General features: G+C 34.6%; 1 protein-coding gene across 4 annotated transcripts in view; it reads right to left on the bottom strand.

The window, feature by feature from the left end:
* Positions 1-1,825: 1,825 nt before the first annotated feature.
* LOC115209497 (protein Wnt-8b-like) overlaps positions 1,826-25,225 on the bottom strand; it is a 95,460-nt gene continuing 72,060 nt past the window's right edge. For 3 of the 4 annotated variants that reach the window (XM_036501127.1, XM_029777923.2, XM_036501125.1), the window contains exons 2-6: positions 16,469-16,529; positions 11,844-11,976; positions 4,638-4,763; positions 3,321-3,463; positions 1,826-2,423 (exon numbers count right to left, since the gene is read on the bottom strand). In XM_036501127.1, coding sequence (XP_036357020.1) covers positions 1,926-2,423; positions 3,321-3,463; positions 4,638-4,763; positions 11,844-11,976; positions 16,469-16,510 — 942 coding nt within the window. In that variant the 5' untranslated portion in view covers positions 16,511-16,529 and the 3' untranslated portion in view covers positions 1,826-1,925. Of the gene's footprint in view, positions 2,424-3,320; positions 3,464-4,637; positions 4,764-11,843; positions 11,977-16,468; positions 16,530-20,763; positions 20,865-25,225 lie in introns of those variants that run through there. The other variant, XM_036501126.1, reaches the window with a different exon arrangement.

The raw sequence follows: 25,225 nt of genomic DNA, 5'->3' as shown, positions 1-25,225 counted from the left end.
ACGCTGCCGGCCCATGAGCCTGGCTAGGCTTGAAAAATGCGGAAAAAAAAATTAGTGTGTCGTATGTTGCAAGAAGAAATAAAAATCTTGAGAGAAAGGTAAAAACTTTAGATAAATAGATATGTAAACACGACTGTGTGAGATGAAGTGCTGAAAAATAGAAAAGAAAAAAGCAACACTGTTTTTTTAACATCATGCTAAACCAGGATCGCAACAGAAGTTTATAGTTATAACATGCAAACTGAAGTTACAAACATATATAATGAGTACACATAAACTATCTCTGCCAAACGATAACACATCCTGTTTAATATCATTATCAAGGTAGGAAAAAGAAAACATATTGTTTCCACATTGTATACCTGTTTGAAAAAAAGAAATAATCGCCATCTGGAATAAATATTTCAAAATTAAAGATTGTGTTACATATTGATTAAATGTCTAAAGTTCTGAGATAAACTTTTGTTAAGACGATCATTTTTCAGACTCTCAATCTCATCTTTAATAGGTTTATATTTAACATACCTTTTACACCAGTTTCGATTGCCTCGGCCTCTGGTAATCATCAAGTGTCTTATCCCTGAATAAATGTATTGTTTCAGGTTGATCAGGGAGCTTAGTGGATAAGTTGTCACTAACCTTTGCTTAAAAATAAAGAAGCCTACTTCGTATAATGGTGATAATGCGATATTTCTCAGACACCTTGGTGGTAGTAGTGGTCATAGGGGCTGTGGAAACTGGAAAGGGGTGGAGAAATTACTATGTTTAATAGAATTTAGGTGGTTTCTAACTTTTTAAACTTGTCAAACACCTTCTTGAAGAAATAATAATTATATGGAGCAAAATCGATTTTTGTCATTTCATCAATAACGAAAGGGTGGGCCCACAAAAAAAAACAACAAAAAAAAAACAAAAAAAAAAACTTTCTCTTAATATTTTGACGGGTGCGAGGCTGATACTTGTCAGTGAGAAGACAACTGGGATAATATACATATTTAGGAAAAAGATACCAGTTAATGACCGGATATTGACACACTCAAAAAACGCGGTGTAAAAGTAAATGTTATAAATATACTCTAAAGATGCAATTGGGAGCTCCAAAATTATCTTGATAATGCCATATATAATTCAAGGAAAAACAACACAGACATGTTTACTTAAAACATATTACTATGTAATTGTAGCAGGAGTTTCTAAAGCATCTCATTTTTGGAAACTAAGAAACGGTCCAATTCCAGGTATTTTCTTCCAGAAAATATCTCCATATATGAAAAGAATTCTCATTGTTTTCCTGTATATCATACTCACAAAATTCGAATATTCAATCGATATGACTAATATATGGAATTGTACTATCGATTTTTATTCCTCAAGTGTCCAAGGAAAACACGTCAGTATACAGATTCTAAGTGGTTTAAAATGGTGAGGTTAAAAACAGAAAAAAAAACAAAACGTGGAGATGAGAAAGATTCATAGGACAGGCAGGGTTTATACTGGAGAATAAATGGAGGAGAGTTTAAAAAATAATGGTTGTTACGGAGAAACAGTGCATCTGTGTATTTGTATACGTGTGAGTATGATGTGTGTATATGGGCGTATTATATATATATGTGTGTGTGTGTGTGTGTGCGTGCGTGCGTGTATGTATGTGTATGTGTATACATACATACACGCACACATGTGTATACATGCATGCATATATATATATATATATATATATATATATATATATACACGCACACATACATACACACACATATATATACACACGCATATATGTGTACTTATATGCATGTACGTGTATTTATGTATGCGCATATATATATATGGAGAGGGAGGGAGGGAGAGAGAAAGAGAGAGAGAGAGAGAGAGAGAGAGAGAGAGAGAGAGAGAGAGAGAGAGAGAGAGAGAGAGAGGTAATTGGTTCATTTTCGGCATGAGTATTTGTCCGTTTTCTCTAAGCATTTTCTACACTTCACAGCGCAGCACCAGAGAAATTTACAATGACAGCTAACTAGAACCTCTTCAGTCCAATGCTTTATTCGATAACCACAACTTAAACAGAGCCGTTGACAGCTCCTTCTTTCCCATTTGGATATTTTTTCTGATTTGTTTGGTCGTTTACACTCTCTGTTAAGTGTACCTTTTATAGCGAGTGATACATTTTGCTTGCAATAATCGGGAGATTTTTCTAGATATACTAAGTCAGTTTTAGATACTAACGACAATCCTTGACCGCTTGCCACATTCCATTCACCGAGTTTGCCTTCCTGAAAGTTTACATGTAAACTCTTAAAGTAACGCTTTTTCAAATAGTAGCCCACTCGCCGAAAGTTTGCCAGTTGGCGCCAACAAGTTTTCGTGGTGCAACTTCCAGACACGCCGTGACATTTACAAATGGTCTTCATTGTTTTTCGTACAGCCTGAAAATAAGTAGAACAATGAATAAACTGTCATAGAACTGTAATTACAACAACAAAAACAACAACAACAACAAAAACAACAATAATAATTCTTTCTACTGAAGGCACAAGATCTGAAATTTGTGAGGACGGGACTAGTCGATTACATCGACCCCAATACGCAACTAGTACTTAATATATCAACCCCGAAAGGATGAAAGGCAAAGTCGACCTCGGCGGAATTTGAACTCAGAACATAGCGATGGGCGAAATACCGCCAAACATTTCATCCAACGTGCTAACGATTCTGCCAGCTCGCCAGTAATAATAATGATAATAATCTTTTCTACTCTAGGCACGAAGCCCGAAATTAAGTTTCTCAAAACCAGAAAGGAGAAAGTTGATTCGAAGATTACAGATCCAAACCATCACTGGAACTGTAAAAATCAGTAAAATTTTCCAGAAGTTTATCATTTAAGTATATATAAGCATGTATAGATATGCAAATATATGCATGAGAAGACATACATAAAGCAAAGCACACAAATTTGTACATATACATACTTAATACATACATACATCATACATAAAAAAATACCCTGTTGTTGATATTGAAATTCCAATGAAGGAGCCTTGGATCTAACTTAGAAAGCGGCTCTTTCTCTATTGGCAAGAAATCTAGAAATAAAACTGAATAATGACATACACACATGATGATGATTACGACGGAAGTTCATTTTTTTTATATATATTACTAAGAATTTTTGAAAAACGGATCTAATTCACTACCCAAATTATAATTTAATTTTTAAAAATTTAAATCAAATAGAACGATTTTAATATTTAGCTAATGGAATTTATTATTTATGTTCATTAAAGTTGTTTTTCGATTTTAATGCTGCAATCTACAATACTTGCCATACGACCGACTTCGTTGTTGTGAAGCTTCATGGAGGCTAAAGCATCTTTTCCTTTCTCCAGAGAATCAATCAATTGTTTCGAGACTCTAGCACTGAACCGGACATCATCGCTACAGCCACTCCACAGCCAGTTATGACCACCTAAAACAAAATAAAACAAAGTTTCTTTTTCTGTGCAATACAAACAGTTATTTATTTATATCGTATTCATAGATTCATTGAGATATGCTTTCAACGATAGCCATCCACCACCAACACCAACAACAACAGCAGTTAAAATAAAGGAATTTCACAGAATTTAACGGTTAATAATTCTCATTTCTCATTTGCTTCATATTTTATTTATTTGTTTTGTAATTATATTCTAATAGTTAGTATTGCTTTATATTTAACTACCATTTAAACAATTATTTTTCAAAACAGAAATTAAAGCATTAAGTTTAATAAAGTAAAATATAAATCAGATATTTCAACTCCAACCTAATTTACAGTATAGGTTTTAGTTCTTTTTTAATTTTCTAATTTTGGAGGAAATTCAGTCTCCTAAAACTGAATTTTTGGATTAAATTCTTGCGGCAGAGTAGACTCTGCTAAATTTATTTAAGGTTCTAGGTATTAGTTTTAAACAAATGATGTATTAAATCTATCAACCAAGTGTGTCATGGCAGGATTTGAACTCAGAGCGCAAAGAGCCAAAACAAATACTTGCAAGGCATTCAGTCCAACGTTCTTAAAAATTCTGTCAATCCACCAGACTGGATTGGTACATTTTTCATCGTACCATGGCTTAATTGACCACGGTGGGATTTGAACTCAGAGCGCAGTAAGGTGGAATAAATACTGCGAGGCATACTGTCCGACGTTCTAACGGTTCAGTCAGTTCGCTGGGAGAAGTTGAGACATTAAAGTAAGCTTGGGAAACCTTTTTCTGAGAAGCGTGCTGCATGAGACTTGATTCAACATTAGGCAGCCATTTTACTATAAAAACATTCAATGTAATTTTACGTTAGGATTGCCATAAAGTCCCACAGCGCGCGGGTTGTCCATGACTACTTTAAAGGACAGAATAGTATTAGTTGTGTTGAAAATATAGAGCAATAATCAGCCATAGTTGATTCATGTTTGTACACTTTTTCTTGCCTGCTCTTTGACATAAAACTCAAAGTTTGACGGAATCTCATTAAAGGATCTGAAATACAAGCCTCCATCCGAACGATTAGAGAACAAATTAACATAAATTGACGCCGTGTAACTGTTTATATTTCTACATTCGAATTCATTAAACAAAGCAATTTAAAAGGATTTCTTTAATTACCTCGCTTTCCTTTTTTAGAGTCATCACAGCCACAGTCACTAAAATGTCCTAAACTACATCTTCGAGTCAGAGTGTGCATGATACCGGCAGCTAGAATACTCTGGACAAAACTTGCTTCTTGTGTTGCTGTAAGTAGATTATATTACAAAAATAAATTTTATTTAAAAGTTCGTTAAGTATAGATGTTATTATCACAAAATTATTTTCCATTTGACCCAACAGACTACATGAGTTGAATAATCCACATTATTGATTGGAAATTTTTATAAGACAGTTAGAGGAAATGGAGTGGGAAGAGAAGGAGGGAGGTGAGGTTCATCTTCAATATATGGAGGTGGAAGTTTATAAAGAGAAATATATGGGTGAGATGAAGAAAATTTCAGTTGCAGTTTTGGTACGAAGCATTAAAGCAGAATTGTAATAATGATGTAAGAGAAGCGTATGGATCGTGGGTGAGATACTAGTTAATTTAGAGAGGCATAGGCCGGTGTAGAAGAGGTTGAAGAATCAGTATGTCTGCAATCCAGTGGTTATATGCATTGGACGATCACTCAAATGGTTTCGTTTTGTATCTGTTTGTAGCAGCAGCAGTACTGTCCCGAATATATGAACAGTGTCCAAATATCAGGCTTATTTGAGTTTCGTAGAAGATTAGAAAGTTCGGAAGGAGGCCAAACTCAACATTAAAATCGTTGAAAAGCCAAGGCGCTCCATCAGATCACAACTATGTAAAACGTACCCCTTTGAGAATACCAAATGCACCAATGATAACTGCATGGTATGTAAGATTAACCCTGGCATTAACTACAGAACTAGAAATGTAGTCTGCAGCATAAGGTACATAGAGGGTTCTTGTAAAGACAAGAACATGATATACATAGGTGAAACATCTAGAAGCATTGCGAAGAGACTAAATGAACATTTGAGACAATATGACAACAAAAACAGTCCTCCATATTCTACCAGCATACCAAAGACCAACATGTAGGCACACTGGGTCGACTTAACATCCGCATTTTATCCAAGCACCCGAAGGACCCAGTACTCAGAAATTTACATGAGTACGTCCTCATAAATGAAACATCCCCAGTACTAAATAGGAGACATACGTAGAAAATAGTGATACCCAATACCCACAGTTTATACATACACAGGTATATTTGTTAGCAGGTTTTTATGTAGGTAGACGTATACACACACCACACACACACACACACATATATATATAAGTAGGTAAATGGATATGTTTTGAAGAGCGTAGGCTCGAAACGTAAAAGACTTTCTCACTTCCCCGAGCGTCAAACTAATACACCTGCTTGTTGTTCATACATCTGTCTTCGTCTTTTGTATATATATATATATATATATATATATATATATATATATATATATATATATATATATATATATATATATATATATATATATATATATATATGTATGTATGTATGTATGTATGTATGTATATGTGTGTGTATATGTGTGTGCGTGTGTATGTATACGTATACATATATTTTAATGTTTGTTGCGTTTTGCCTTGATTTCTTTAATGTTATCTTGTTATGGATGTTTCCTTTTTAGTCGCTTGTCTACGCTGATGTCTTTATAACGCCTAACTGGTTTGTTTATCTATTCTCTGAGAACTGCTATGACAACAATATGATAACTTAATTTATGATTTTAAATGTCATTTATAAATGCCTAAGTGGATAAGTGCGATGATTGGCTGAATATTAAATCTAGCCTTTTACATTTGATCAGTATGTCGACACACCTATTTTTCTTATGTTGCTGGGATATATTTCTCGTAGATTGGTTGTAACCCGATAATTCAAAACACGTTTGATGACATGAAACGGATATTTCACACAGTCTTTGCATACGTGAAGTATAAATAATAAACAACCATGGAAACGATCGTCACGTAAAGAAAAATCAGTTTCACTCTGCATTATTATTATTATTATTATTATTATTATAGTTATTATTATTATTAAATATTATTATTATTATTATTATTATTATTATTATTATTATTATTATTATTATTATTATTATTATTATTATTATTATTATTATAGTTATTATTATTATTAAATATTATTATTATTATTATTCAGTAGTTTTATTTTTATTTTTATAGCGTGCTTTCACTTCACTACCGAGCGCAGCTCTGTGTGCCTTGGGTATGTGCTGTGATTTGTTGTGATGCTCTGATGGTTATTGTATGGAAAGTGTTCTGCGTAGGATGTGTGCAGTGCCTAGTAGTGCAATTTTCTGTATGTTATATGTGTTTGTAAGTCCTGGTGTTTTTGTTATGTATTTGTCTGAATATTTTTTTATCATGCCTAATGCACCTACTATGATAGGAATTGTTTCTGTTTTCAGATTCCACATTCTAGTTACCTCTATTTCCAGGTCTTTGTATTTTGAGAGTTTCTCCATTTCTTTTAGAGACACGTTGTCATCTGCCGGTACTGATACATCAATTAGAAAGCATTTTTTTTCTTCATGGTCTCTGACAACTATATCTGGTCTGTTGGCCTTAATTTCTCTATCTGTGTGTATCGGCATATCCCAGAGTATGGTTGCTTTCTCGTTTTCTGTGACCTTTTCTGGTGTGTGCCTATACCATCTTTTTTCTGTTGTTATTCCATAATGTTGGCATAGCTTCCAATGTATGTAAGTTCCAACTCTGTCATGTCTGTGAATATATTCCTTCTTAGCCAGGACTGGGCAGCTAGAGATAATATGATTTATTGTTTCTTGTCCATCTCCACATATTCTGCAGTTACTTGTAATATTTCTTTTCATTACATGTTTTTGGTAATTTCTGGTGGGGAGGCTTTGGTCTTGTGCTGCAATTAAAAATCCCTCTGTTTCTGCTTTGAGTCCTGAGCTTCTCAACCATTGCTGGGATTTTTCTTTGTCTATTTCTTTTGCGTTTAGTTTAGTGCAGTATTTACCATGAAGGGGCTTTTCTTGCCATCGTTTTATCATGGTTCGTTGCTGTTCTATTTTTAGTTTGGATTTCATTTGTTTTATAGCTTTTGTTGTTTCTTCATCATCTTCTTCTTCTTCTTCATGTTTATTAGGTGGTATGATTTCTTGTTTGTATTTGTCAGCTTCCTTAAATACTGAGAACAGTTTTTGTTTTGCTCGTGTTTTGCCGCTATCTGGATCAGTTTTCCTTCCTTCTGAAGTAGATATTTTTGCAGTCCTATGGTGGTTATTTTATAGTAGTTTTCCAGCTGTATAAGGCCTCTACCACCTTCTATACGTTGTATATATAGTCTTTCTATGTCAGATTTTGGGTGATGCATCCTAGATCCTGTCAGTATTTTTCTTGTTTTCCTATCTATTTTGGACAGTTCATTTCGTGTCCAGTTAAGGATATTGTAGCTGTAACTTATAACTGGGACAGCTAAAGTGTTGATACCTATTATCTTGTTTTTAGCATTGAGCTCTGTGTTTAGTATTGATCTAACTCGTCTATAATATTCTTTTTTTTTTTTATTTTCTCTTTCATTTGTGTGTGTTGTGTCTTATCTAGTTCATGGATTCCTAAGTATTTGTAAGTTTGGCTTTGGTCTAATTCTTTTATTTCATTTGCTTCATCTAGTGTGATGTTGTTACTCTTAACTAGTTTTCCTCTTTTCATGGTTACTTTGGCGCATTTTTCTAATCCAAATTTCATATCTATTTCTTTGGTAAATCCATGAACTGTCTTTAATAGTGTTTCCAGCTGTTTGTCATTTGCAGCGTATAGTTTTAGGTCATCCATATATAAAAGGTGGCTGATCGTTTTGCCGTAACATTTATATCCGCATCCAGTTCTATTTAGCATATCAGATAGAGGTGACAGTGCCCAGCAGAAAAGGAGTGGAGAGAGCGTACCTCCCTGGAATATTCCTCTTCTAATGGGGATGTCTTTGGTTTTCATGAGTCCCTCTTTTGTTTGGAGGTGTAGGACTGTTTGCCATTTATTCATAGAGTGCTCTATGAATTTATTATTATTATTATTATTATTATTATTATTATTATTATTATTATTATTATTATTATTATTATTATTATTGAGTGAGAGAGCAGTGCATTCCATCAAAGTGACACTGGGGTAAAATATACGAAGCCCAGTATACCCATCATGACTACCCGTCTGATAAGGGTACACTAGGCACATGCATCACAACCATATGTGTGCGACATGGTGATCTCATATCAAGATAAACAGCACATGACCTTGCGGGTGGGGCCCAGTTAGAATTTTCTTCAGGTCGAGTAACCCATCCTGCTCAAAAGGTCCCTGAATAAGGATTGTTTAAGGATGTTGAACGAAACACCCATGTTTCCAAAGGTGAATTATCCAAACCTTTAATAATTCCTTTCAACACATGGCTATGATGCTCCCTCACTACTTCTGCTCGTGATCAGAGATGCACATATCGTCAGCCACTAAGGGACATGCTCAACTGGTTAAGGTCAAACAACTGACAAGCAAATCTGTGGTATTGAGCAGAATATTTGCTGTAGCCCATCTTTTATATCAAGACAAAACAATGTACATGATAACACTTCCAATCAGTTAAGATCAGAAGCCATGAGAGCCACTGCCTGGTACTACATTAGGTACATGAATCATAACAATATGAGCGAGACATGATGGTCTCATATTAAAATAAATAACCTATGACCTTGCATGTGAGGCCCAGTTAGAGTACACAATAACTGAAGGTATATATAACAATCGTGCTCAAAAGTGATTGAAGAACATTTCTTTTCGAAGTTGAATGTACAGAATATCACTACAAAGAATAATGAAGAAAAGAAAGTGTTTAGAGATGTAAAATGAAATCTTATTTTAGGACCGTTGCGTATAAACTGGACTGTCGTAATTTTGCTATTAGACTGAAGTTGTGTGACTCAAATCTGCACAACATCGTACCATTACAGACTGCTAAGTACACTTTTGATATGTAGTGAATTTCTAGTTAGGCGCAGACGTGGCTGTGTGGTAAGAAACTTGCCTCCCAACCACATAGTTCCAGGTTCAGTCTCGCTGCGTGGAACTTTGGACAAGTGTCTTCTTCTATAACCTCGGGCCGACCAAAGCTTTGTGAGTGGATCTGATCATATATACACAGACATGAGTGGATCTGGTCATATATACACAGCCCGTCATATATACACAGACATGACAGAAGTAAACAGACACCCCATAAAACATCGTTTTATATTTATTCTAACTTGTAAAGGTATATATTTTTTATTAATTGAGATTTTTATGTTTCTAGTTCTATATGTGGTTGTTTAATCATGCCATGTACAAAAGAAGCCTTGGAACTCTCTGAATTTCAAAGAGGCCGTATAGTGGGTCATTCTAAAGGTGGGCATAGCGTAAAATCGCAGAAAACTTTGGGATCCCGTTTTCTACAGTAAATAGTGATTGTGAATTCACCAGAGTGGAGAAGGGATCTACATCACCTCGCCCAGATCAACCAGGGCCCCCTGACAGGACCCTTCTCTATGCTAAGAAAAGTGCGGAGGATAATCCTCGTTGCAAGGCTTCTGACGTAACAGAACAAGTTGATGTCAGTCCCGGAACAGCTGTCAGGTGTCTCCACAAACTTGGTTACTATGGCAGAGCAGCAAGAAGGAAGCCACTTCTTCGACCAGCCAACATCAAGCGGAGAAAAGATTGGGCCAGTGAGATGGTGTAGAGACTGCTAATATTTTGGGATACTGTTATATTATCTGATAAGTCCAGATTTGCTGTATTTCCGACAGTAGTCGAGTGTGGGTCTGGCGATTCTGTGATAAGAACTTGATGTGAAAAGATTGCAGCCAACAATGAAACATGCCAGATATTCTGTGATGGTCTGGGGAACAATTTGGAATAATGGTTGATCAGAGCCGGTGGAGTGTGAAGGAAACATAAACTCAGATTAATATAGGTCCATATTGCAGAAAGGACCCCTTCCAGCCTTCTTCAGTGGTGAAATAGTTAAAGAAAACTCTTTATTTGTGGAAGACAAGGCTCCTTGTAACACAGCTAAAATAACCCAAAATTTATGGGATGAGAATGGCATTAAAAGCTTCCATGGCCAAGCCAGTCACCAGATATGAACCCCATTGAACACCTCTGGGACATAATGGACAGGACACTACATAAAAAGAACAAGAAAGCATATTCAAAGTCAGATCTTTTGAGATTTCTGCACGAAACTTGGCAAGAAATTCCGCAAGAGAATATTCGTCATCTGGCCAGTAACATGCTTAATAGGTTCCTTGCATTGAAAAATGCAAAGGGCATGTTACTAAATATTAAATATTCACATTATAACAATCAACAAATAATTTGAATGCATAATTTCAGATTCAATGATTATAATTGTGTCTATTTACTTCTGTCATGTGTGTGTGGTGTGTGTGTGTGTGTTATATGTATGTATGTATGTATGTATGTATGTATGTATGTATGTATGTATGTATGTATGTATGAATGGATGGATGGATGGATGGATGGATGGATGGATGAGTGGATGGATGAGTGGATGGATGGATCCATGTGTGTGTATCTTTGCGTCAGTGTTTATTTCTCACCACCGCTTCACAACTGGTGTTGGTGTATTTACATCTCCGTATCTTAGCGGTTTGGCAAAAGAGACTTATAAAATAAGTACCAGGTTTTATAAAACGGATTGGGGTCGATCCATTCGACTAAAAATTCTTCAAGGCGGTGCCCCAGCATGGGCACAGTCTAATGACTGAAACAAGTAAAAGGTAAAAGGTAAAAAGGTAAAAGATTACTCGGAAACCAGAGGTGCGATGAAGCCATATCATACGTTAGCTCAGATTTATTTTGTAGGCGCAGGCGTGCCACCTTGAGCAAGTGTTTTCTACTATAGCCTCGGATCAACCAAATCCCTCTGAGTGGATTTGGTACGCTTCGGCAAAAGAGACCGATAGAACAAATATTAGGCACCGATTTGTTTGACTTATACCCTTTAAGACGGGGCCCCAGCATGGCCGCAGTCAAATGACTGAAACAAATAAAAGGCAAAAAATGGGTTTTGTGGCATTTTTCTTCAAGTCCAACATCAAAAAATAATCGGAGATATGAATATATAATTTTTTTTAAGACTGAATATTTAAACAAAACAATCATTGATTATTAGACTACAATAAGAAAACCACTTCCATTACCACTTAGCCTTGATTTCTGAGTCATAATGGATTCTTCTGGGCAATTCCATCTGTCCAATCGGAACTGGTATCGACATTCCGCAGCTGCTTTTTTCTCCCCGGATGCAACTATATCTGAGAACATCAAGTAGGTCTGAAATACAGAATGTTTACAGGATTTTCAGTTTAAAACGTGTTCTGCATTTTCCCACACCACATGTTTATATAAAATATAAACTTTACATGGAAAGATAATTTCGTTGTTATTATTCCTCCCTTTCTACCATTTTTTTTCTTCCTTTCTTTTCCCTTCTTACCTTCTTTTCTCGTCCCTTCTTACGCTATTTAATCATCTTCTTTCTTTTTCTTTTACTTTGCAACTTTTCTTCTTCCCGTGTTTCTGTGAATATAACTATCTTTCTACTTTAAATTCACCCATCTTAACATTTGAAATGAAACGTTATATGAATTTGCTGTCCAAGTGAATTTTCATGCTAACAAAATAATTTAGATACAAAATAAAATGGACTCGAACTATGAACAATTATATGCAACTTTATATAGGGCGCACTAGTACCACAGTTTCTTGACTGTTAACTATGCATCCACAGCAAGAAGCAATAATTGTTATACCTTAGTGTGGAGGATGGGAAATGTAGACAACCTTCACAGTCGACTAATTTATGCTGAAATTAATTCTGAGTTTTATGTTAAAGATCAAAACAATTTATGTTATCTTGAAAATTTGTAAGTAGATGTCTGTAGGAAAACATGGGCGAAGTTGAAATTCCGGAGACTTGAGATTCTAGGAAACAGGATCAAGTGAGATACAGTAGGAAGATCATATGAAGAAGAGAAGTGATCATGTTGAGTAGATTTGGATGGAAATAGAATGCAACGTTGTAATAGTGGTAGAGGAGGCAAACAAGAGACAAGTCTTCGGTCAGGAGTTGTAGTCTGTTGACGAGTAAATGTTTGTTAATTAGGCGAATAACTTCTTTTTGGAAGCGTTCTTGATTTTTGTTTGAGTAGTAGTGGCGCCCTCTTAGATATATGAACGCTATTCTATGGTGGGTCGTACTTGAGCTTTATAGGAAGAGTCAGTAACTAATTAGAGTTAAAGTATTTTCTAGCTCCTAATAAAAAGATGAGTCTCTTGGATACAGTCTTAACTACATTACGGTAGCAGCAGAAAAGTTATCATTGGAGCTAGCATTTGCAGCAACTAGTAGAAACAGTTTTGAAATATGTATCGCCATTAGGTATAGGTTTCGTAAGACTTCTCCATTTGTAAATGTTCTAAATAAATACTTAGAAAAGGGAAGTAATATTACTCATAACTTTTCCCCGGAAGTCCTCTGGATTAAGACATCTACAATGATGCCTGTTACAAAGAGTGTGAAGAAGAGAGAACATAAATTGAATGGCTATTGAATTTACTTTTTTTATATAAGTTGCCAATGAATTGCATATTCAACTTAATATAAGATTAAAGCAATATCTTTGTTTTATCTGTTTAATGGGAGAGAAAGGTGAGAGAGAGAGAGAGAGAGAGAGAGAGAGAGCAGGGAAAGACAGAGAGGGTCTGAAACAATTTTGCTGATTTGGAGGTGAAGCTGGTTTGAGGCGAATTTTAGAGGCACTGGCCAAATATGTCTCCAAGCTTCAGTCACTAAGCCAGAAATGCAAAACTACCTTTTTTTTAATTTTGGAAAAATTACCGATGGTATCAGCTCATCAATTCAAACTAATGTACTCATTTAGAATTGAAAAATCCGCAAGGCTACAAAGTGGAAACCGAGTTAATTTCTTACAAAGCCTATACGACTTAACTCTCTTGTTTCTATATTAGAGTGGGGGGAAAATCAGGAAACGAGACTGTAATGTAGAAAACGTATAATAACAACAGATACATACATCGTCATAAAACATACCATATACTTTATAGTACAAGAAGATATTTAAGTTATAAAACCACGAAATAATTACAAAAAAAAAAAAGCTCAAATATTTAGAAAACAATTGGCTAATAAGTGGAGGTTTGAAAGTGTGCACACTATGGTAATGACTTTTAAAATTTTTTCTGAAATTGAACAAGGCCAGGGTGACTTGCTATGAGAAATTAGAAAACAGTGACTGGCAGTTCACTTTTTAAAAAAACTTTCAAAAACCTCCCCCACTAACCAATGTTTCTATTTTCAAATGCATTGTCTTAGTCAAATTCACATTACATTCGGCATTAGTGCTTCACACTATTTTATTAGATTTAAAGGAGTTTATGACTGAAGTTACTTCCTGGTCAAATGCCAATAACGATATATACAGTAGTAAAAGTTGTTTCACATCTTCAGTATTATTATTTATAATCCATGAACACATTATTCTTTCTATTACAGATATTAAAATATGTTGCTTTAATCGGCGAAGTAAAAACATCAATCATGTTATTTAAGCTGTCAAGTCAAGCAGTTGCAGCAAACAAGAAAAAGTGGCAAAAAATATAACTAACTTTGAAAAATCAGGGATATTATAGGTGATTTTATTATATGTATATTTGCCCACAGATTTCAAAAATGTAATCGGTTTCCTTCTATCAGGCACAGTTTTTCTGATGAGATAAGACAGGTATATAACTCTCATCAGCAGTATCACTACACGTAAACGTCCTATACAGGTAAATTCTGATTTCTGTTTTATAACTATTTGTATTCATTTTGTAATTTTATGTTTTTATAATCTTTTCTTTCCGTAATTTTACTTTCTGTTTAAGGTGCCAAGTCATCATCATCATCAAATTCTACTCAGGATGTCAAGGTATTGCAAGAACAGTCCTGATATATTTTGCCATGTCTGTGGTTCATTTACCACCAAAGCTCAGCAACGTTCCATCACAAATGAAATCAAGATCTACCAGTTATACTTTGGCTGCTCTCTCGGGAATCAAGATAAGAGCTGGGCCCCGCACATCATCTGCTCAGCTTGTTCAAATGGACTAAGGGATTGGCTAAATAAGAGGAAGAGAGCAATGCTGTTTGCAATACCTATGATACGGAGAGAGCCAAAGGATCATTTCATGGACTGTCATTTCTGAAACGTTAATGTATGTGGGTTCACTGTAAAGACCAACCATAAGATTGTGTATCCCAACTTGGTATCAGCAAGAAGACCAGTACCACACAACAATGGTGATCTTATTATTCCAATACCACCAGAAAATGGCCTTCAGAAATTTTCTCAAGGGGAGTTAAATGATTTAGTTAGAGACTTGTCATTGTCGAAGGATAAAGCTGAACTATTTGCATCTCGGAAAGTGTCTGCTTAAGAAAGATGTTTGTATTACTAATTTCAGGAAGAGAAATAGGGATCTGACTTCATGCTTCTCTGCTGATGGACCACTTTGTTTCAGTAATAACAATGATGAGTTATTTCGCCGTTTGTTTCAAGAGATGTTACAGCTGAATGGCGCTTATTCATTGATTCGTCTAAGAGAAGCCTCAAGGCAGTACTACTACACAACGGCAATAAGAAACCATCAATTTCCATAGGACATTCAGTGCACATGAAGGAGTGTTATGAAAACATGCAAGAACTCCTCAATGCCATAAAGTATACAAACTACAGCTGGAAAATATGTGGAGACTTGAAGGTGATTGGAATGTTGATGGGAATGCAATATGGGTTCACGAAATATTGTTGCTTTTTATGCCTATGGGACAGTCGTGCAACAAACAAGCACTATGTGCAATCAGAATGGCCTTTGCGAAAATCATATGAGCTGGGTGTTTCTAGCGTCCAGAGTAAGCCACTTTTAAACCCAGAAAACGTTCTTCTTCCCCATCTTCACATAAAGCTTAGCCTCATGAAACAATTCGTGAAGGTTTTGAATATGTGAAGGCCAAATTTCCAAAAATCACAAAGGGAAAACTGTTGTTGCTCCATCGATGGAACAACAATATCAAGGATTTTGGAATGCAGGAATGTCAGCTGACTACTGTTGGATGTTATACAGGGATGAACCTGAGACAAAACACTATAGAAGGTCCAAATCCCGAAGATTTTAAGTTGTTATGCAGTTGAGTTTATTCTAACTTATTTGTACACTATAAATTTAATTTTGAACAGTAAAAAGCCATGAAATTATCGTACCTTGTAGTCAATATACTTTATATAGACATGCTTTACGTATCCTATAAGTTAAAACAGCAGGTATCATTAATATGAAAATATCATCTGATAGAGGAAATCGGACTTCAGATTCGTAATCAGCATCAAAAATTAACCCAGAAAAGTCAATCAGCGACTCTGATGATTAAAAAACGTTTCATTTTGGTGACCAGTGTTATCCTACACCTTCAAATGTCCAACAGTCAACCAAATGTTACTCTCAATTTTAACCGTCAACCACGTTATTAAAGTAAATGTTCAGTTAAGCAAGAAGACATTTACACTAATCTGTACGAAACTATTTATATCAATGAAACTGCTTTAAGCATGTTTACAATATATTGTATTCAAAGGTGTATCACTACATACATAAACTAATACATAACAGATACAGCCATCTGCATGTATGCAATGATATCCGAATACAATTGTACAAAATCAGAATAAGAGTTGAAAGGATTTAGATAATAGTTTTTACTTACTGTAGCGTTTGCACCGAATTCATTCATTTTGGGACCCGTCATTAGAATCTTATTAACTGACCTGAAAAAAAAAAAAATATATATTTATAGAAATTTCTCTGACTATTGGATTTTTAATTTTTTTAAAATTAAGCTTTTTCAAGAAATATTTCTAATTACGGTGATTTTCATTTGCCTGTAAGTTTTGTATTAATCTATGATTTACTTGTAGTATGATGTTTGGAAATATATGAAGTTTTGTGGCTTTTATTATGCTTTATCCATGAAACATGCTGTAAGCCTTTTAAAAATTACTTCTATTTCTTCATCCTAATCGATCAGTCTTGAAATACACACGCGCACACTTCTGTCGAAGAGCGTAGGCTCGAAACGCAAAAGGCTTTTCCATTCTTCTTAAGTGTTAAATTAATACATCTTCTTATTGTTCTTACATCTGTCTTCGTCTATTTTTTCTGTAAATTTGAACTATATATATAAGCATTATTACTGTTACTGTTGCGCTTTTATTGTTTACGATAGTTTTCTCTCTTTCTCTCTCTCTCTCTCTCTCTCACTCTCTCTCTCTCTCTCTCTATATATATATAATATATATATATGTATGTATGTGTGTGTGTGTATGTATGTATGTATGTATGTATGTATGTATGTATGTATGTATGTATGTATGTATGTATGTATGTATGTATATATGTATGTATGTATGTATGTAGGCAAATAGATAATTAAAAATAACAAATAACAAAACAGCAAAAGTCAAAATGACGTATACATGAAATGTATTTGCTTGACACTCAGTATAAGAAGAAAAAGGATTGGGTGTATAATGTTTCGAGCATGGCTCTTCACGTCAGAAAGAGGAAAGAGGAAAGGTCGAAAGAAGGAGAAAAAATTCCAAGCATGTGTGAGGTAACATGGTTGAAGTGACCGGGGCACCCAGCAGGATTTTAAAAAAATACTTGTCAAAAACAGACAAACAAACGGCGCCTATGTTCTGGAAGTTGATAAGGTGTCATTAGGATTACCAAGCCAAACAATCCGCTTGAATGGAAGTCATATCAATATTTAATTCTAACTCCAACCGGTCGGAGCCCAGAAGCCCAAAACCAGGAGGGGTGATTACGGCGAGGATGATAATTTTGGAAGAGAGATCAGTGTAAATAAAGGTACAGAATAGTCATAACTTTAGCCCTGGAAGAAAGGTCACTTACCGACGACGTATGGGAGAAGGAATTAATTGGTAAAATTCCTTAAAAATCCATGAAATGAATATAACGCTGTGGGAGAACAACGTGTAGCTGTGAGTAAAAACTGGTTTTCTTGAGTGATTACAGCAAAGCGAAGAATTTAAGAAAGACAGAACATATAATTAGGTGGAAATGTAATGTTTATTATATGTACGTTTGTGTGAACTATAATTACACCGGATAGTTGGATCTTCAAGAATAATTCAATAGATTGATTCACTCTGGTTCAGGAACAGAGGATTTTATGAGCATTACTGCAATGCTGAATGTTTTATTATATTGTTGGGAAGAGTTCCAAATAAAGCCTTTGAAAGATTATTCCAGATTCAGAGGGGTGAATTTATAAATAATTTTCTATTAGCCACATAGTTATTAGAATTAGACATAAAACATATTTGAGGATACATGACCTTGTTCAACGCCGCCTTCCATTATTTCAATGACAACATAACTGATATCTGGTTCTCTGGTGTTCATGTTATAAAGTACTGTTGTTGAAGCAAATTGTTTGCTGATATATAACGTATCATGAGACGTAACTGATGATATCTGCGTAAAGTTAAGCCATCTCTAGCCGAGCAGACAAATCTATGATACGTGGATTTTTGGCCGAACATCTCACTTTTTTCCTCGTCATATGAAGACACCGACTCAGAGGACCATACTGCACATTGAGAAATGTAGTTATAAATCGTATGGGTTGCAGTAGGACAACCTAGACATGCTGTAAGTATGTAATATGTTCAAACAGATGAAGCAAGCCTAAGATCAGAAGTTTTCCAGCAGAGATCATTCAGTCTTTTTAAGAGTATTTATGACTATATTGTCATTAAAAGTGATGGTGTCTCCCTTTTAAAGGCAGTAGACGTGATTTTAGCGACATTTGACTGTAATTTTCGCGGGGTGAGTGACCCCATAGAGGTTCCTTCATTGATTTGTTTGTACACCTATTGTTATTGTTTAGCCCCATGTCATCTCTGACCGAACAGATCTAAGATCAAAGGCATTCCAGCCAGGATCGTCCTTTGATTTTCTTATGTGAAAAAAAAAAAATTACACTATCAAAGTGTCCGTTTTAAGACGTGGGGTGTCATTTGAAGGTAATTTAGTTGTTATTTCTAGCAGGTCGATCAACTACATAGACGCTCCCTGATGTTGGTGGTAGCCACAACGGACGCAAGCAAAGTGCACTTGGCTGGAGCACACAATTGCTGATTCTCTAGTGTGCTAGCCATTTCTATGTATATTTACTTTTAATGTTTGTGTGGGCTAAACGGGGATGATATTGACAGTAGAATGCTGTTGTACTAGAGTTCTGGATGTTGTATAGGTATCCAGAAGTGACTTTTCATGTAGTGATTGACTCGTTGGGTTGACGTTTTGCTGGTTGTAGTCGTACAAGCTATGAAAATGTGCGCTACACTGTCTTATGTACTTGGTTATTTATTTGTGAAGAGACTGGGGGAAAATGCATGACTGATATAGTCTATGATGCATTTAATTCATTGTTTGTAAACTATGATAGACCAAATATGTACACATTTGCTCTATCAAAATAATATTTTGTAGGAATTCTGATTAATATATCAGTACATTGAAGTGTTACTTTCATAGTACACAGCCATAATATATCCAAGACAGATAAGCACCATCATAAAAATGTCTAATAATTGTTTATTTCGGGTGATCAAGTGTGGTTCCTGTTAATGTTTTAACTATATTTGTGTGTCAGTTTGCTTTCATTATTATGTTCTTTTGTTTATACTGTGAATATGAATATAGTAAAGCTATTGTTTGCAAGTCACTGTTAAAAGTTTGTGTTGCCATTTCAGATAATAAGGCAAACTTAACTCTATCATCTGAAATATTTGAAGAGTTTTCTTTTTAATATATTGAAATTGATTGAGAATTATATGTCAAATAACTATCCATGATATTTCCACATTTGTTTGCATGATACTTCATACTTTTACATGATACCGTGTATTTTTCAACTAGTTGCAGCTTTTAACGTGTTGCTGGATCTCTAGTTAAGTATGGTGGCCATGTTTAAGATACTGCTGTATTTTAACAATCTTTTTTTGATTTATTGTGATTTTTAATTGTGCCAAATGTGTTTGTTCCGAATTCTCTCAATATACTTAAACTTCCATGTGTTATATAACAGCAATAATTTTGTTGTTATACCAAACGTACAAGAAATATTCGGCTGATCTCAAAGTCTTTGCACAGGTCACAGTAGATTTTGAAAAAGATGGGGCAGACAGACCTCCAATGAATGCAGTGTAATTGGACATTTTTTATAGTTATCATATTTCGATGATTTACACATGTAACAGAGAGATACTGATCGTATTTTAGATTGTGATTGTTTCAGAAATTATACCCTAAAAGCATCCTTATAAAGTGCACTTTAACTTAACATGGAATATATGCTTTAGCAAGCAACATTTTGGTTTATCATAACTAAATTTTATAGGTAATCTGACAGCAATATCAATACACTGATATGGATGTATTATGGGTTATGGAGTAAAAGACACAAAGTGATAATAAACGGAAAAAAAGGACATACTACCGAATGTATGAAAACTTTATGAACAATAAGATTATACTAGAAAGAAATAGAACAACTGTTAACAAGAATACACAGAGAAGATAAATCAAAAGCAACAGACTACACAAAAATATGCTCCTGTAAACCAATGGCAGCATCACAACAGACACAAAACAAATAAGTCCCCACAAAAGAAATAATAACAAAAAAGATGGCACATACAATGAATAAATCTTCAAAACACGCTGGAAATACCATAGATTCCATTCCATATAAAAAAAAAACTAGTGCATTACATTAAGAGGAATACAAAGAAAGACAGAGAAACGGAATCAAACGTACAAAACCATATTATCGCATAAGTCATGTAAAACAGAATAAAAACAGAACATAGTAGAAAAACGAGAGTTAATAGTGAAAAAAACCTAACAGAAAAAGAAATAAAGCATAAAAGAATCGTTGAACTAGGTTAATATCATTAAAATGTTAACTGCCCACGAACAGGCAGCTCCGTGAAAGAATACAAAGGGGTTTCCGGGTCCCGCGAGAGCTTCTGTTTAAAGAAGCAAGTATAATTCATTCAGTAATGGTGATAGTCGTCTATCCTAATGGTTAGGGTGTCGACACACGATCGCAAGGTCGTGGTTTCGCTGCCCCGACCGGGCAGTGCATTGCATTCTTCAGCAAAACAGTTCATTTCACGCCCGGATCCAAAAGACGCTTCTTAAATTCATTCTTAATCAGAGCTACGAACCCTTTTTTACGATTTACCATAGATGGAGCGCCATCTGTAGCAAGACCACTTATTTTTTCATACGGTAAATCAAAATCCTTTAAGGTTAAGTCGACCATTTGAAATAAATCTTCACCTCTAGTTGTTCCATGCATTGATCTCAAGGCAAGAAATTCTTCCCAAATGTTGAATTTTGTAGTTATTCCACGTATAAATATTGTCACATGAGCGGTATTAGACAGATTAGTTGTCTCATCAGTAGCTAATGAAAACAATACGAATTCTGCTGAAACAGATTTTAGAGAATTTCAAATGTCATCAGCAATATCTTTAATACAATCAGAAACATTTCTTCTTGATAAGCTAATATTTCCAGACAAACTAAGTTTTTCTGGGCATATATTCTCAACAGCAGTATGGATACATTCTTTCACGAATTCACTCACCATCGCTTTGTGGTTTGAGTTTTTTTAGCAATATTTTCGCATACTGCATAACTAGCTCGAGTTACTGATTCAGTTTCAAGAATTGGCCATTTGAAAAAAGCTTGTCTTTTGGAGAGATTTTCTTTCAAGGAGGCTATCTTGTCTAAATGTTCAGATTCTTTCAAATTTTCATTGGCTCGATACTATATTTTTTATGAACGGTTACTTGTTCGTTGCAAATAAGACAAATGAACTTGTTATTTATTTCAATAAAAAAATAAAGCTCTGTCAATTTTTCATTAAACAAAGCGCGTTCACCAGCACTTCTTTTTTCAGGATTTTTATTACCGCTTGCCATATCGATAAGGGTATTGAAAAATTGATTTAACAAAGTTAACAAAGTTATAAACCGGTTGAATTTATATTATCACTTTCTGGATTTTAGTTATTACCATTGCCTGGGAAAAAACAAAAACCAACTGACTCGTAGCTGTAATGCATGCGTTCAGTGTTGTAAAAATAGTAAAAAATAAAAATCTGTAAAAAATTAAGATATTGTTTGGTTCTGCAAGGCTTGACATGATTTTTCTCTCTCCCTTGTCCACACAGGTGTTGACAAGCGAGTGGATAGGGAAGGATGATAATGGATAAGCTGATGGCAGATGAAAGTAACTTCTGTTGACCTTCTTGACACCGACTGATAGCAAAAATGCGGCACCCCTTCCGAAAATAATTATTTTTTCATTGCTTTTTCGGTAAAAGTTAGTAATATTTTTTTATAATCCTGTTCACAAAGCACCAAGTTAAAAGCGTCTGTTTCGATGAAGCTTTACCAATTTGTTTTTGATTTTAAATAGATTTTTAGAATTTTTTTCCTTATCGATTTCGGAGATTTTTTTTTTTTGAGTCCATACATTACATATTTTACACAATCAGCACATGGCGATATAGTACACAATGCAACTCACACGTCACTCAGGAAGCGCAGTCAGTCAAAGGGGAAACTGTCTGTACTTCCTGGTTAAATGCAGCTGGCGAGATGATCTTTACGATGGATCCAGCGGTTATTGGATAACCTTGTCAGATTAACAAAGCCGGACTTAAATAAGGATTATAAACATCCTCCTTAGCTCGGAAGACTTCTACGTAAATTCTCTAAAATATACGTAATTTTTTATTATTAGAAAGAAATATTTTGATCTATTTTCAACTCGTGAATAATAAAGACAATAATAATGATTACTTTTATTGGCCACAAAGGCTGAAGACGTTGGAGAGACAACAAAGGTGAACCCAAACAGGTAAAAAAAATAAATAAATATAATTAGAGAATATACATCATTTAATTTACACCCCGAAACTAAGTGGATGGCTGGATTTCTTTTGCCACCAAGAAACATAGCTAGGAACGTTTGGTTCAGTAGAGTTAGCAAATGACTGAGATGGCATCATGGATACACGCATGTAAAAAATGAGAATAGCTGGCAAGAGAAGACTGTCTTGGCTAAACTTACATCTTCCAGAGTTATGCTTAACATTTATTATATTGTTAGTAACATCATTAGTCATCTCAACTCAAAGTTTTCAAAACATCTGTTGCTTATCATAAAAGTCTTTACCAAGATGAAGCAGTGGCATGAAAATAAATAAATTTACGAATCAAAATAAAAAAAAAAGAAAATTTATAAAGCATGGATTTTCTATAGATTATGCAGAATCGTTATAGCTTCGAGGAAAATGGTTTGTAGTAGGTTTTCTGACTATTTACATTTTCTGGTTCAAATTTCACCGAGGTCAACTTTGTCTTTCGTAGCTCTGTGATCGATAAAATAAAGTACAATTGATGTACAAGTACTAGGTTTGACTTAATTGACAAACTGCTTTCAAGCCTTCTATGTCAGAAAAAAACAACAGTAATAATAAACAGATGGTGATGATGATGATGATGATTATGGTAGTTGTGGTGGTGATAGTGGTGGTGATTATGATGATGAGGATAATGATGACGACGATGACGATGACGATAATAATAATAATAATAATAATAATAATAATAATAATAATAATAATAAGGAGGTGGTATAGAAGGTGATAAAGGCATTATGCAGCTGGAAAACTATTATGAAATAACCACCATAGGACTGCAAAAATATCTACTTCAGAAGCAAAGAAAACATACAAATAGCGTCAAAACACGAGCAAAACAAAAAACTGTCCTCATTATTTAAGGAAGCTGACAAATACAAACAAGAAATCATACCACCTAACAAATATGAAGAAGAAGAAGAAGAGAAGAAGAAGAAGAAGAAGAAGAAGAAGAAGAAGAAGAAGAAGAAGAAGAAGAAGAAGAAGAAGAAGAAGAAGAAACAACAACAAAAGCTATAAAACAAATGAAATCAAAACTAAAACTAAAACTCAACGGACCATGATAAAACGATGGCAAAAAAAGCCCCTTCATGCTAAATACTGAACTCAAAGCAGAGACAGAGGGATTTTTAATTGCAGCACAAGACCAAAGCCTCCCCACTAGAAATTACCAAAAACATATAATGAAAAGAAACATAACAAGTAACTGCAGAATATGTGGAGATGGACAAGAAACAATAAATCATATTATCTCTGGCTGCCCAGTCCTGACTATGAAGGAATATACTCACAGACACGACAGAGTTGGAATCTACATACACTGGAAGTTATGCCAACACTATGGAATAACAACAGAAAAAGATGGTATAGGTACACACCAGAATAGGTCACAGAAAACGAAAAAGCAACCATACTCTGGGATATGCCAATACACAGAGATAGAGAAATTAAGGCCAATAGGTCAGATATAGTTGTCAGAGATCATGAAGAAAAAAAATACTTTCTAATTGATGTATCAATACTAGCAGATGACAACGTGTCTCTAAAAGAAATGGAGAAACTTTCAAAATATAAAGACCTGGAAATAGAGGTAACTCGAATGTGGAATCTAAAATCAGAAACAATTCCTATCATAATAGGCGCATTAGGTATGATAAAAAAATATTCTGACAAATACATAACAAAAACACCAGGATTTACAAATATATATAACATACAGAAAATTGCACTACTGGGCACTGCACACATCCTACGCAAAACACTTTCAATATAGTAACCATCAGAGCATCACAACAAATCACAGCACATATCCAAGGCACACAGTGCTGCGCTCGGTAGTGACGTAAAAGCACGCTATAAAAATAAAACTACTGAATAATAATAATAATAATAATAATAATAATAATAATAATAATAATAGTAATAATAATAAAAATAAATACAGTTCTATATTTAAGAGATGAGGAATTATGTACACTATTTATATTATTTATATTTAACAGATATTTGTCCTCATCTTGTTTGTTGGCTACTAATCCCAAAATTCCGGGTTCAATTCCAGGCAGTGACCTGAATAATAATAATAATAATAATAACAACAACAACAACAACAACAACAACAACAACAACAACAACAACAACAATAATAATAATAATAATAATAATAATAATAATAATAAATAGAAGTCACTGCAGCACCAACGGCAGAAGATAGAAGTCACTGCAGCACCAACGGCAGAAGAATTGGAAGAATTCTGGAGAGAAATATGGTCGGCGAACGAACAGCCAAAAAAAAGGAGTATGAAAATAACAAACTCGGCATCTGAACAACTTTGGACCCCCATAACAACTGAAGAGGTCACCCAGGCACTGCAAAAACTAAGCAACTGGAAGGCACCTGGGCATGACAAGATCCCCAACTTCTGGTTGAAA

Source organism: Octopus sinensis, linkage group LG3 (genome assembly GCF_006345805.1).
Source record: "Octopus sinensis linkage group LG3, ASM634580v1, whole genome shotgun sequence".
Taxonomy (NCBI): domain Eukaryota; kingdom Metazoa; phylum Mollusca; class Cephalopoda; order Octopoda; family Octopodidae; genus Octopus; species Octopus sinensis.
The sequence above is the reverse complement of the archived record's forward strand: the minus strand, read 5'-3'. Positions and strand labels throughout refer to the sequence as shown.